The 14,156-nt window shown below is 36.8% G+C and overlaps 2 protein-coding genes across 3 annotated transcripts; both read left to right on the forward strand.

Moving 5' to 3' along the window:
- The first annotated feature begins 1,845 nt into the window (after positions 1-1,845).
- Positions 1,846-5,313, forward strand: paip2b (poly(A) binding protein interacting protein 2B). Its single transcript, XM_016468155.1, has 4 exons — positions 1,846-2,003; positions 3,326-3,483; positions 4,901-5,074; positions 5,233-5,313. Exons 1-4 carry the CDS (start codon positions 1,997-1,999, stop codon positions 5,287-5,289), a joined length of 396 nt encoding a protein of 131 aa, XP_016323641.1. The 5' UTR covers positions 1,846-1,996; the 3' UTR covers positions 5,290-5,313.
- On the forward strand, positions 5,311-14,138 carry LOC107674236 (docking protein 2-like). Of its 2 annotated transcripts, none has more exons than XM_016468153.1 (7): positions 5,311-5,986; positions 7,564-7,740; positions 9,710-9,911; positions 10,658-10,957; positions 11,598-11,670; positions 11,912-12,084; positions 13,080-14,138. In XM_016468153.1, exons 3-7 carry the CDS (start codon positions 9,855-9,857, stop codon positions 13,977-13,979), a joined length of 1,503 nt encoding a protein of 500 aa, XP_016323639.1. In that variant the 5' UTR covers positions 5,311-5,986; positions 7,564-7,740; positions 9,710-9,854; the 3' UTR covers positions 13,980-14,138. The 2 variants fall into 2 exon arrangements, with proteins under 2 accessions (XP_016323639.1, XP_016323640.1); XM_016468154.1 differs by having other exon boundaries at positions 9,774-9,911.
- Positions 14,139-14,156: the final 18 nt, after the last annotated feature.

Genomic DNA, 14,156 nt, shown 5'->3' on the forward strand with positions numbered 1-14,156 from the left:
ATTATTGTCAGTCTTTCTCCTTTTATAAAGTTCAGCAGTATCAAGCAGTAGAAATAATAATTGTAACTACAGTCACTACAATACCCATAGTCGAGGAAATCCTGGAAATATCAGGGAATTTTAAAAGTCTAAAAGTCATGAAAAATATAGAATCATACTTAAAAATCTAGTGATCACAATTAACTGGAAAGGTCATGGAAAAGTCACTTGGAATGCATAAGTCAGAAATAGTAAGAACCCTGTAAATTATATTAAATTATATAACATGGTTGTATGATTTTAATTGTTGGATCTGTAAAAAGGTCAAGTTAGTCATGGTGACAAACCCAATCACAGTTTTAAAGAGTTAATTCACCCCCAAAAAATCAAAATTAAAAATCATTTACTCACCCTCACATTTTCGTTATCAAATTAAATCACTTTTTTCCACACGAAATTAGAATTTATGCTTTTCCCCATACAGTGAGTGAAAACATTAGTAACAGGGGCCGTCAAGCTTCAAAAATGACAAAATAGCACCATATTTATCAGGTTTGATGTCGTTGATATCATGCATCAAGTTTAAAAATGTCTATGTACATATGCAAGTAAGATTTGAGAGCTGTGCCAGAGGGGAATTTTCACTACTAGAAAACACACCGCAGTGCACTTCACTAGGCCTTGAAAGGATAGTTCACCCAAAAAATTATATTATGTCATCATTTACTCACCTCTACTCATTCCAAAACGTTGTGTTTCTTTCTTCTGTTGAACACAAAAGAAGACATTCTGAAGAATGGTAACCAAACAGTTGATGGTATTGATTGATTTGATTTTTTTTCTATGCTGCTATATGGAAGACAATTGTTGAACAGCACAAGAAACACATCGTCAAAAACGGTCGTTCCCTGATCGAGGACGAATATAGTACTCAAATAACGAACTCAAATTTAGACTACAACTTCGTCAATGTCGCTGATGTAAACATGCAACCTGTGACATAGCATTTTGCTGTTTATCGTGTATCATTTCATATTTTATTGTTTCACATATTGTAATTAACAGTCAATATATAGTAGACCTACAGCCTACTGTGTTGTATCAAAGACTATCGAATACCCTATATGCCTTAAAGGGGTCATATGATGTGATTTTCCTTTCTCGTTGGAGTCTTACAAGCTGATTGTGCATAGATAATATCCCTGAAGTTGCAAAGACTAAAGTCTCAAAACCAAAGAGATATTCTTTATCAAAGTTAAGACTCTTCCGTATGGAGTTACGTTTGTTTATAACATCTGGGTCATTGTTCTCTACCTTAAAATGCTGTAAAAGTGTCTTTGTACTCATTTTTTTTTTATCAACTAGGTTGTTATATTAAACATTTGAGTGGGTTATATCAGATCTAAAGCTGGGTTAATGACACAATTTTATAAGAGGTTACATCTCATTATGCTTTATCCAAAATAAGCGACTTGCAGCGCATCTGTCCATTGGAAAAGTCACCTTCAAGTACAGGCAAAGAGATGTCTTTTGGCGTAAAACCAAGTATTTTTTTACTGAATTTGCATGCAGGTTAATCCCTCCCAAATGTGTGATGCCTTCCAAAAAAACTAAAATCACATATTAATAATATACTAACGTGTTTAAAAATAAAGAAATTGACCCTTTTATTAAGATCTATAGATTTGTTATTTTAATTTTATTAATGGCTCTTTAAAATGTTACCTGAATGATGCGAATGGAAGTATCTATTTTAAAATTAAAGGGTCAATTCATCTTTGAATTCACTTTAAAATCATGCCACTGTCTCTTTAAACCTGACCATTTTGCAGTCCCGAGCTTTTGAAATACCGATGATGGCCTTCAGGAGGCGCCAGCGACATGTTTGTTTGAAAGGCCCACATGAGCACTCTGACGTAGCGTTGAAATCTAGCCAGGTAACGGTGTCTCTGCAAACAGGAAAATTACCTTTTAGTCGACTTATTTGGCGATAGGTGTGAGGGACAGAAGTGTTACAATGCCGGGTAAGTCCTCTTCACAGCTCAGGTCTTTGAAAGGAGTTATGTTTAATCTTTTTGACTCCGTAAGTGCAGTGTGCTGCTCTCACTCTTTGTTTTGTAAAATGGTAACTTAGCTAGCGCTGAAGTCGTAGAGTAGCGACATATAAGTAAACTGACACATTTAGCGTGCAGTATAAAGCAAATTAAGCCGTTAAGGGTTCACTTGGCAGAGTTTGTGTGAAGCGCAGTGTACATTGAGGCCTAGTGTGTGATGCAGTCATGTGGCTAACTCACGCATCCACCATGCTCCTTCGTTTACTTAACGAAACCCTTTCAAACTTAACTACTTACAACAACTAGCGTCAGTTTTTGCATCGATGACATTCAAATCACTTTTAAAACGTTAGTCTGCAAGGCTAGGAAACATTTTTTTTACGTGGAAATACTGCTGTTGTTATGGCTCGAGCTAACACGCATAGCTTCACAATATACGCTTACAAACGTAAAGTTAGAGCAAGTGTCTTATTTGAAGGCACGATATATCTTACAGCAAAAAGGAGGCTGTTTTAATTGGAGTCTTTTTAAAATGGTTTATGCTATAGATAGGTTTCTCTGGAGCCATAGCCAGGCCTCATGTTACAATGAATCAAATCCATGTGGAGAAAGATGGTGTCGAGACTGACCTCCTCTTTGTCTCATTTATGCAACACACTGATAGTTAGTAGCAGATAGTTATATAATGTTCCTTAAACCAGTGGTTCCCAACCCTGGTCCTGGAGGCACACCAACACTGCACGTTTTGCATGTCTCCTTAATCAAACACACCTGATTCAGGTCATCAGCTCATTAGCAGAGACTCCAAGACCTGAAATAGGTGTGTCAGAGAAAGGAGACATGCAAAATGTGCCGTGTTGGGGTGCCTCCAGGACCAGGGTTGGGAACCACTGCTTTAAACCATGTGTGTTACTCACTGTGTCGTGTCGCAAGTATTAGAAGAGCTTGATAAACATGGTTGTGCCTTCATTTTGTAATATTGAATGTCTAATTTGCTAGCAAGTTGTGTTTGTGCGCGAAACAATCTTAAACAGAGAGGGACGAATCATTCTTACTGTGATAACAATGACTTAAAATTAAATGTGCGTATATTTTATGGTTTTTAAACTTAATTCATTTGACACGTGCACATTGAGTAAAGTTTTACTGATGCATATAATCTAAACTAATTAAATTCAATGTCCCAAAAGACGTCTTTTGTTTATTAGTTTAATGTGTGTGGTAGTGGATGAGGTAATATGTACTGAGAATGGGGTCAGTATTAGTATTAATATAGCATTTTATACCTCCAGAACCTGCTGATATTAACAGTACAGAGGTAGCAAAGACACCAGGAGGCGGCAGCGGATCAGGGAAGGATGAGAATGTTGTGAATGGACACAAGGAGGGGGATGCCAACCCCTTTGCAGAGTACATGTGGATGGAGAACGAGGAGGAGTACAATAGACAGGTCAGTGTGAACCTGCAGAACGTATATATGTCTGCTGTATGTGTACTTCTAAATAGGATTCACAAGATCGGTTAAAGTTATTACAGGAAATTCACACAAAAATTGCCATTTACTTACCCTTGTGTCATTGCAAACCTTTGTGACTTTCTTCCATAAAACCATTTTAATTTGAATGTATGGTTGTCAAACATTCACATGCAGTCAGTGCGGCAGAATTTTTACAGAAAGAAATTCTAATCTCTTTTCCATCGCACTGTGAATAAATCTGGCCAACCAATAAGATTCATACTTTTGGTGAAAATAAAAACCTGATTGGCTGTTAAAAACAACAACAACATGTACATGCTATTGTGACACAATGCATCCTTAGTAACTGGGATAACCAGGGTATTTCTGCTTTTCTATAAGCACCACCTACTGTCAAGAGAGTAGGCTTACATTTTCATTCAACCTGTATGCCGTTATTTACGCATTGGTCTGAACAGGCAAATCGCATGCAAAAAATCGACCTGAATTTGTAAACGGGCATTTAGGCTGGATGTTAGAGGTTCCATTTCCATGCAAGTGAAGTGGATGGTGATTTATGTGTGGCAAAAGTCATTCACTTTTAATCTTCCCTTGTGCTGTAGTTCTCAAATCTCATTTGCAGTCATGTTTTTTAACTGGCCATGTTGTTGTTGGTCTTGTTACTTAAGAACCAATAGTGTTTTGTGTCAATGTCATCAAACCTGGCTTAATGTGATAAAAGACAGCTTTTTCTTTATTGAACACATGCATGAGTGAGATTTGTGAACTATAGTGGAGGGGATGGTTTTTAAGTGAATAAGGCTATTGCAATATAGTGCACAAGTTATATGAAATAATTTAGGCTGCTTTTTGTTCATTTATTTTAATTTTAGTGATGGACCAATATATATATATTTTTTTTTAATGATCAATACTGATTATTTGTATATGTCTGAGAAATCATATCATTTATGATTTGTTTCCTGTCTTGGGGTTTTGTTGTAATGCAAACCACTATTTATTGCTGTATATTAACACAAATTGTTTGTCTGAGATGAGAGACTGAGAGCAAGAATCTTTGAGCGAGACAGTCTATCACTGCGTACCGTCTGACTGCTGCAACCGACGTTACATCAAGTCTCAAGTTACATAGTCTGACTTTTCACATTTGCAGTTTAATTTTTTTTCCACCATTTGCAATGTGTTTGTTCTCTCCATCTCTAACTGTACAGCAAGTCAGAAGAATTACCGTAATGACTCTTGAAAAGTGGTGCCTTAAAGTGCATACACAGTTTAGATTTATATTCTTAAAGCAAACCAGCATAATCAGCTGAATTACAACATGTCTAGTATGAATCCATACAGTAGCCAATGACTGCTACATTTTGATGGATCGGACATCTTGCTGCAGGTGGAGGAGGAACTCTTGGAGCAGGAGTTTCTTGAACGCTGTTTCCAGGAGATGTTGGAGGAGGAGGATCAGGATTGGTTCATTCCCGCCAGAGACCTTCCCCCTGGAGTAGGGCAGATCCAACAGCAGTTAAGCGGGCTGTCAGTCAGTGACGGAAATGCCGAAGACATCGCAGTAAGTATTACAGTGTAATGATTTGATGCTTGATTTACAGGTATTTAAGCTAAACGAATCTCACATCATTCCTGAAAGGCAACCACTTTGAAGACCTCAGATGAACTTTGGTGACATTTTAATGTTCTAATATGTACTTCATCTTTTTTCTTCCACAGCGCAAGAGCAGTTTGAACCCAGAGGCCAAGGAGTTTGTTCCAGGCGTGAAATACTAGAGACCCTCCAGTTAGGGGCTCCTTTATATCTCCATGTATAATGTGGGCGGGTTACTCAGTGTAATGTTCCTATTGGACCGCTGCAGATTGCGACTAGTTCTCCTGGAAGATCTTTGTATTAATCTCAGAGGAACAGTTATGTGATTTCCACTATCGTGATAGTGACTAGCAGTTTGCCCCCGTGTCATTGCCTTTTTCTTTTTTCCTGTCTTCTGTTTTATTTTCTTCAAAAGGAAGCTTGGCGGGGAGGTGCGTGTCATAAGAGTGGGAAGGGAAAGGGCTGGGACAAAGGAAACCTGACATTACAAGGACCGTTGATGGGTGGACCATTCTATGATGAACAGAACTGGTGGCAGCTGATAACTTTTGAGGGATTTTCACAGAAACATTTTTTTCCGGTTGCTTTTCTCCTTCCTCCATTGAAGTTCTGTCACAGTGTGCAACATGCATTAACAAAAATGGAAAAAAAATCAAATAAAGCAAGCAGGTTCCCTCTTGGACATGTTGTTCTGTCCCATGATGTCTTGTGTTTGTGCATTCAAAGTACTGTAAGCTAAATCTCAGTCCTGACCATTCTCAAGCAGTCTTTTGGCTGGTATCGGGAGATTAGACCAGTGAGATTTTACAGTGCTTCAAGCAAACTGGACTGGTCATTGGAGTTTTGGGTAGGCCTGCAGAGGATTAAATGCATCAAATGGTGAGCTGTGTAATTACTTCAATAATGTAAAATGATTAAAAAAAAAAAGAAGCATAGTTCAGCTGCTACAAAATGGGTTCTTTTCCAAATAATTTAATGTTTATTTTCTGATATCTGAATGCCACACCATTGTTCTTAAATGAATAGTTACCCAAAAATGAAATTTGCTTGAATTTACTCATCCTCAGGTTATCCAAGATGTAGATTAGTTTATTTCTTCATCGGAACAGATTTGGAGAAATTTAGCATTACATCACTTGCTCACCAATGAATCATCTGCAGTGAATGGGTGCCGTCAGAATGAGAGTTCAAACAGCTGATAAAAACACTATAATCCACAAGTAATCCACACAACTCTAGTCCATCAGCTAATGTCTTGTGAAGTGAAAACCTGCACGTTTATAAGGCATTTTAACTTTAAACCATCACATCTGGCCAAACTACAAGCCCAAAACAACTTTCTTCCAGTGAGAAAGTCCATCCCCTTTTGTTCTCTTACATTAAAATCAACCAACATATTTGTTGGAACTGTTTTGGCCTGTTTTCGCTTGTAAACGGTGCATGATCTGTGCATATTTCTCTCTTGATTCAGACAAAATGACTTTTTAACTGGTGAAAGCAATGTTATAGATCGAGGACTCCTATTTTAGCCATAAACAACAGTTTGAAGTTACCCTGATGGATTTGTTTATTACAAACATGCAGCTTTTCACTTCACAATACGTTAATTAATAAGATGGAGTCTTGTGGATTATTATGTTTTTATCAGCTTTGTGGACTCATTCTGACGGCACCCATTCACTGCAGAAGATCCATTAGTGAGCAAGTAATAATACATTTATCCAAATTTATTCTGATGAAGAAAATACTCATCTACATCTTGGATGGCCTGAGGCTGTTAATTTTCAGCAAATTTTGATTTTAGAGTGAACCATTACCTTATTTGACAGATACAGTATATTGTAAATTGTCAGCAGTACCTGTTCTTGTTTAATGCATTGAAATGAGGGGTTTTCCCTGTGTCTGTGGTCTCATGGTTACTCCATTGACTGGACAGCCTAAACATCAGTACAAAACCACTCGGACAGCAAATTTTTATTGTATGATTGTTTCAATCTATTCTGTATTTGCTTAGAGCACTATTTGGATTACCCAGGTGCAGACAGATACACCATGTATTGCTTAATCAGACACTTAAGACAGAAACATGTCATAGTGAAACTGCTCCACCTTTTGGAAAAAGGGATTGTATTTTTTCTGCTTATAAGGGCAAATAATTTTTCATATTAACATTCCAATTTTTTTTTATTCATGGATGTTTTATTCATTTTTATTATTATTATTATTGAATTGTAAAGTGTTGCACCAGTTTCTTTTTGCCCATTTTGTTTTTAATCCTTAAAGCTGCTTATATTGTGTTGATAAAATTATTTAACATAAGGTAATTTGCCATGATTTTTCAAAGATACCCTGTCCCATAGGTAATGTTCTGATACTTTCCACACTGTTTATAGATGTATGCAGATCTTATATATTACCTTATTAACTGTCTTTGCATTATTCTTTTTTTTGTTCAGCATTCCCTTACAGCTAGCAGGTGTACAGTATAAGTTTGGCCGTAGATGTGTGGAACAGAGGATATGAATAGCAACGCAGATGAAGTGAGGACCAATAGTCTGGACACACCGCTGTGGCTATTTCTTGCTGAATACTTTGACATTCAACAATTGAATAATGTCAGAGGATGATGACAGGTTAGATATACTTAATCCTTCATTAAGTAATAGTGTGAAAGATGTGTTTATGTGAATGACTGTTTGTAGACTTACTCACTATAACACACATAAGATAATACTGTGTCTGTCTGTGAGGCTGCATGAGTTTATGTCTGTGTGTGCCAGTCTGTGCATGTACAATACTTCTGAAATGAGGTTTGGAGACTATACAAAACATTTCAACTAGCTCTGTGTGTGCTTAAGGAGGGTCTCCAAAGAAAAGTACTACATTTGAAACGCTTTATGTTAAACGTTAAATTGCAATATATTATGTCACCATAATTGTTCATATCTGAGTTGTAACCTTACGTTCACATAAATTCCGTTTTTGAGAAGTTGCTAATAATTAGTGGGGTACAGTGGGGCTAAAAGCCCTCTAAAGGATTTTGTTTTAAAAATATATTCAATGGAAAATAAATTTTTATTAAAAATGGTGCAAATATAAAAAGATTTAAATGGGATTTTACCCAAAGTGTAAGGCAAAAAAGGCACCCCAGAGGAGAATATATTGTATGATATAGCAAAAATGAATCCCTATATGAAAATACTGTCAAGATTTTGTTAATAAATAGAGTATATACTCAAAACAACCAGTTTAGCAAATAGTGCACAGTTTTTTAATAACTTTTGAATTACAAGGCTTCTTAAAAACTGCTATTTTGTTTTTGATTGATTAATCGTGAAGTTCGTTTCCTCAAAAATATAGAAAACAATTTATTGCTGTTTCACAGCCCTCAGCTGCTCTGATATATGTAGTTTAAATATGGGCATATGATTCTAATTAGTGATTTAAAACTAAATCATATTTTGATCTTAATTAGGGTGACCATATTTTAGTTTTCCAAAAAGAGGACAGTGGGTGCGTGGGGGGTGGGTGGTTGGTGGGTGGTTAAAGTAGTGCCCAAAGTAGCGCAATGACCATATCCCAAATATCAAAACTCAAAATATCATGTAATTTCCATACCTAAAATACATATTTTACAGTCACTGTTATGCATATTGGTCATAAACACAGCTAAAAAGCTTCCTACCAGTGGCCCTCCTTCACAAAACTTAACATCTAGCACAGTTTTATCATAGGTAGAATGCAAAATGTTTAAATACAAGCATTTCAGTCAAATGTAATTTATGCAACATTTCAAACTTTAAACCCATGGGGGAAAATCAAGTAGCCCAATTCCATAGAAGAAAAAAAAACCTGCATCCAACACGAGCAGCAGGAGTCAGATTTGATTGATCACGGGTTGAGAGGAGAGCTGGCTGACAGACCATGCTGGAGGATTTGCTGCTCAACAGATCCTGAGCTTATTAACAAATATCTGATCTTCCTTTACACCGATCGTGAAAGTGAACAGCGAGTGCTCATTCAAAGGAGATTTAAATACTCTGCATATTGATAGCGGCTCCCTGATGCGCGAAAATTATATGCAATATTAGAATGTTTGCGGGAGCAGTTCTCCTCTTCTTATGCCCGTTGCTCCTTCCTGGAGCATAGGCCATCGACGACTGCCCTCCAGCGTTGTCTGTTCTGTGCTACCATCACCAGCTGCCCCCGTTGCACCAAATTCTGTGACGCACCGAATTATGTGACCATAGAAGGCACTGTATTGAGCTAATCCAACCTACTCCTAAACCCAATCCTAATCCTAAACCTACCCTCACTACAGCGCCTGCTAAGTCACAGATTTCGGTGTAACACCGAACGCATTTTTTAGGTCCAAAAAGAAGACATGTCTGGGACGTATGGTCACCATATCTTAATGTTTATTTATACTTAATGTCCAACTGTAGAGAGCTGGATAACCATTTTTTATATAGTTGGCCATGAGATAATGTTATTTGAGTGCCGTTGTTATCCAGTTTGATTTTTGTTTATATATTGATTAGGCCAAACTGAGCCATAAATGTAGAGGAAATAAGAAAACCATTTTTTTTGTTTTTTTTTAAGAGGTGGAGTCTAAGTGTACACTTACACTAACTCATGTTAAAGGCTTGGTAATATGTGTTAACAGTTAAAGGAGGTCACACATTGTGCTGTGAATGATAAACTGTTGAAGCACTTTTTCGAGCTGTCAGAGATTAAGCAAGCAGACATGGACACTCACGGGAAACAAGGTGAAGTTTACCTGCAACATCAGAAACATGGCGAGGTAAGATTGGAACGTTGTCATTTATTTTCTGGTATTGAAGACAGGCATATGTTTTTGTGTTTGTCAACCTCAAGTCTAAAACTACAAAATGGTCGTAGCTGATCTAAATAAAACAGTTTTATTAAAATAGTTCAGCGTTTACAATGATGTTACACTTAGTATTGGTATTATAGTTTGTAGCATTCAGAAACATTGGAAAAACAAAGTAGGGTAGTCATATAAAAATATATGATTTTAAGCCTGATGGTATTTGCTTGTACTTTTTAAATATAGCTCACCATGCCCCTGTGTTTTGGCATGAACTCTGGTGTAAGTTTATTTTCTGGTATGAGATAGCTAGAACAGGACTAACTCTACAAGTTGAAACTTGGTGTGCGCATCTCTGTCTTGCGTTTAGAATTACAGCACATTCCACTGACAAAAACACGCCCTCATGAAAGTGCACTTCACGTACTAGATTCAGGCCATGCCTTACACACACACACAATACATGAGGTAAATGAGGGATTGGCAAGAGTGAGTAATTACATCCGTATCTCCAACGTGACGTGCTTTTTAAGAACTTTTTAATGCTAATATTTAACAATCCAGAGGTGTGTTCATTACCTGAAGCACAAATTCCACCTGATGGATCCATCAGTCTGACTAGATCTTATCAAATGTTATAAATCTAACTGTCATTGTATTGCAGAAACATGGATGAAGGAAAATAATACAAGTAATAATTTTCTATTTGTTCTTAACAGAAGTGGAAGCGATATTGGTTGGCCCTTCATCCAGCTAGTCGGCACGGCGTGGCACGGTTAGAATTATCAGAAGCCGTTCATGAACGGTCAACTGTGGTGGTCAGACGACATCCAGAGAGGAAAGTTGTACGTCTGGCCGACTGTGTGAGTGTCGTCAAGCTGCCGCCTCATGCAGAGGCTTGTCCAGGGGAAAACATGGCTGCTTTCTGTGTGGAGATGGAGGACAGGAGGCTTGTGTTTGCAACAGAGAAAGAAAGCTGTGGAGAATGGGTGTACATAATATGTAACAATGCCTTTCAGGTGAGGGTTTGGATTTTTCAGATATATTGTTATTACACACTACCATTCAAAGGTTTGGGGTCAGATTTTTTTTCAAAGAAAATACTTTTATTCAGCAAAGATGCACTATACAAAAGAGTCAAAATAAGTAAAGCTACTTCTGATGTTACACGAGATATCTATTTTAAATAAATGTTGTTCTTTTGAACTTTCTATTCATTCAAGAATCGTGAAAAGATCACAGTTCCCACAAAAAAAACAAAAAAAAGCACCAAATCAGCATATTACAATGATGTCTGAAGGGTCATGTGATGTGACACTGAAGACTGGAGTAATGATTGCAAAAATTCAGCTTTGCCATTACAGGAAACATTTTTTTAAATATATTTAAATTTAAAAGCTTTTAGTACTGTATTTTTACAGTTTTTACAAATTAAATAAATGTAGCCTTGGTGAGCATAAAACAGACTTCTTTAAAAAAAACATTTTTAAAAAATCTTAGGGACCCCGAACAGTGGTGTATGTATGAAAAAAAAAAGTTCAAGAATCTAATAAATTGAAAAATGCAGATCATTCCAGCCACATAACTGGTTATGTAATGTACTGAAGCCTTTACTCCACTCCCTGCTTGTGTTTCTCAATGGTATTCATCATTTCACAGAAACACACTAAAAGTGTGCCACGGCCGGTACCTCTTATGGAGGACAATCAGATCTACATGTCCAGAGAACAATGTGAGTACAAACAAAGGTCAAATGTATCATTCACGCTGTCATGTTCCTGAAAGGCCAGTCCCACCACTTCCTACAGTATGTCATTGCTGTATAAAGAGTGGGTTTTTTTAAAACAAGACAGCAGACAACTCTAAACCACCTTCATGCAGATCTGGTTTAAAACAAAAACATATGGTATAACCTTTGACCTCCGAATCACAGCTTATGTTTAATTTTGAGCTCAATGTCTCTTTCATTTTAGTGTGCGATTTTAAAGTGGTTGTACTGCAGAACGAGGCTTCAGTTCGATGTGGTCTGAAAGGACAGTACTGGCTACAAGCTGGTGAGGACATGCTAGTTCTTCAAGATCTGGAGACCAGGAGGACTGTAATGGAGTGGCCATATAAGCTGCTGCGCCGCTATGGTCGAGATAAGGTCAGCAGAAAAATACTTAATGTACACAACAGAAATAAGATTAAACAAATGTATTTAAATAAAATACAATCAGATGCGATGCTGCTTTTTTTTTAGAGGAAATTATAAGGTAACTCATATTTTTACTAGCAAAACAAAAAAACATAATTTTAAGAATAATTACCATAAAGGTACATGTATGTTCTTGTTGAATATTATTAACTAAAATAAATTATTTGTTAATTACTTTAAAGCATTATAATTATACACTACCAGGCAAAAGCTTGGGGTCAGTAAGATGTTTAAGTTGATAAGACTTTTATTCCATAAGGGCTCAACTGATCAAAAGTGCAGTGGTGGACAGTAACGGAGTAGCTTTACTTCGTTACTGTACTTAAGTAAATTTTTCAAGTGACAGTAAAGGCATTTGCAATGTTATAAAAAAAAATTATATTTCAAATTAATGCTGATCTTTTGAACTTTATATTCATCAAAGAATCGTGAAAAAAAAATCACTGTTTTTACAAAAAATATTAAGCTGCACTACTGTTTTCAACATTGATAATAAGAAGAAATGTTTCTTGAGCACCAAATCAGCATATTAGAATGATTTCTGAAGGATCATGTGACACTGAAGACAGGCGTAATGACTGCTGAAAATTCAGCTTTGCCATCACGGGAATAAATGACATTTTTAAATATATTAAAATTGAAAACAGCTGTTATAAATTGTAATAATATTTCACAAAATTACAGTTTTACTGTATTTTTGATCAAATAAATGCAGCCTTTGTGACAAGAAAATACTTTGTTCAAAATCATTAAAAACCAACCCAAACTTTTGAATGCTATGTCTCTCAAAAATAATTCCAAAAAAAAAACTATAAATTTTACAAAATTTTACAGTAAAATGACATATAATATGGTAAACTCTTTTTTTCCAATATAAGGTCACTAGTTAACATGTTAAATGAGTGCTTACAAATATTTTTGACTTTCTCTCTGTTCCTTTCTAGATGCTGTTTTCTATAGAAGCAGGCAGGCGCTGTGAATCGGGCCCTGGAACCTTTAACTTTGAGACCAGACAGAGTGACGAGATCATTCGCCTTACCGAGTCGGCTATTCGCCTACAGAAGAGCCTTGCCGTTACTGAAGACAGGCACTCGCCACATTCTCCACGTTCTCGTTCTCCTCGCTCACCCATTCCAAGACGCCCTGATAGTTTTATTTTGCTTGATACGGAGGGCAGCAACAGCCCTCAGCCTTCAGACACAAAACTGCCCTTGAACCCTAATCCAGCAGATGTCCTTGGCCCAAACATATATGCTGTACATACAAAACCTGCAAGTCCTATTGGCTTAACCGAACCGAAAGATTCCATTTGCTCCTTAAAAAGCACACACTCAGATCCTGGTGGCGGTATTAGCTTGATTGAGCCTGTGTATTCAAATCCTGCAATTTTAATAGGCAGACATGAACCTGTGTATGCAGATATAAAGACAGATCCTCTCCCATCTCATCATAAGGATGAATCAGAACCAGTGTATTCTGATCCTGCAGATGTCATCCGCCCGAAACTTAACAATTGTGTCCATGCCAACCCTACTGACACGATGGACTGCCGGCCTGTCAAGACAACGCCAAACAATGACAAGCAGCAAGAATCGGTGTACTCTGAGGTGTACGACCATGTCAAACTAAACACAAGTAAAAGACTTGACCAGACTGAAGAGCCCATTTATAGTGTACCTGAGTTTGTACAGTCAACTAAAAACGACAGCTCTCAACAAAACAAAATGCCTGATGAAAACCAATCCATCTACAACAAAGTTTACAAACCACCCAAAACCCCTCACCAAGAAAAGAAGCTAAGCCAAACACCAGAGATTGTCTCTGAGGACCTTGGAATGATTTAATTAAATCTGTAATATAAAGTCTTTACAAGTAGCTCTTAATATTTAATATTTGAAATGTTATCCCCCCAACCCACCCACCCAATAATGTCATTATTTATTAATCCATTCTACAAAATATTGTGGAATGATGACTTCATATAAATTTTCTATTGTGAAACATTGATGCACATTATGAAA

This window comes from Sinocyclocheilus anshuiensis, unplaced genomic scaffold, assembly GCF_001515605.1.
Source record: "Sinocyclocheilus anshuiensis isolate Anshui unplaced genomic scaffold, SAMN03320099.WGS_v1.1 scaffold728, whole genome shotgun sequence".
Lineage (NCBI taxonomy): Eukaryota > Metazoa > Chordata > Actinopteri > Cypriniformes > Cyprinidae > Sinocyclocheilus > Sinocyclocheilus anshuiensis.

Coding starts and splice junctions, on each gene's coding strand:
- LOC107674236 (XM_016468153.1), top strand. CDS start 9,855: ATGGACACTCACGGGAAACAAGGTGAAGTTTACCTGCAACATCAGAAA. Junction 10,958..11,597: donor TATGTAACAATGCCTTTCAG/GTGAGGGTTTGG, acceptor ATCATTTCACAG/AAACACACTAAAAGTGTGCC. Junction 11,671..11,911: donor CTACATGTCCAGAGAACAAT/GTGAGTACAAAC, acceptor CTTTCATTTTAG/TGTGCGATTTTAAAGTGGTT.
- paip2b (XM_016468155.1), top strand. Junction 3,484..4,900: donor AGGAGGAGTACAATAGACAG/GTCAGTGTGAAC, acceptor ATCTTGCTGCAG/GTGGAGGAGGAACTCTTGGA. Junction 5,075..5,232: donor GAAATGCCGAAGACATCGCA/GTAAGTATTACA, acceptor TTTCTTCCACAG/CGCAAGAGCAGTTTGAACCC.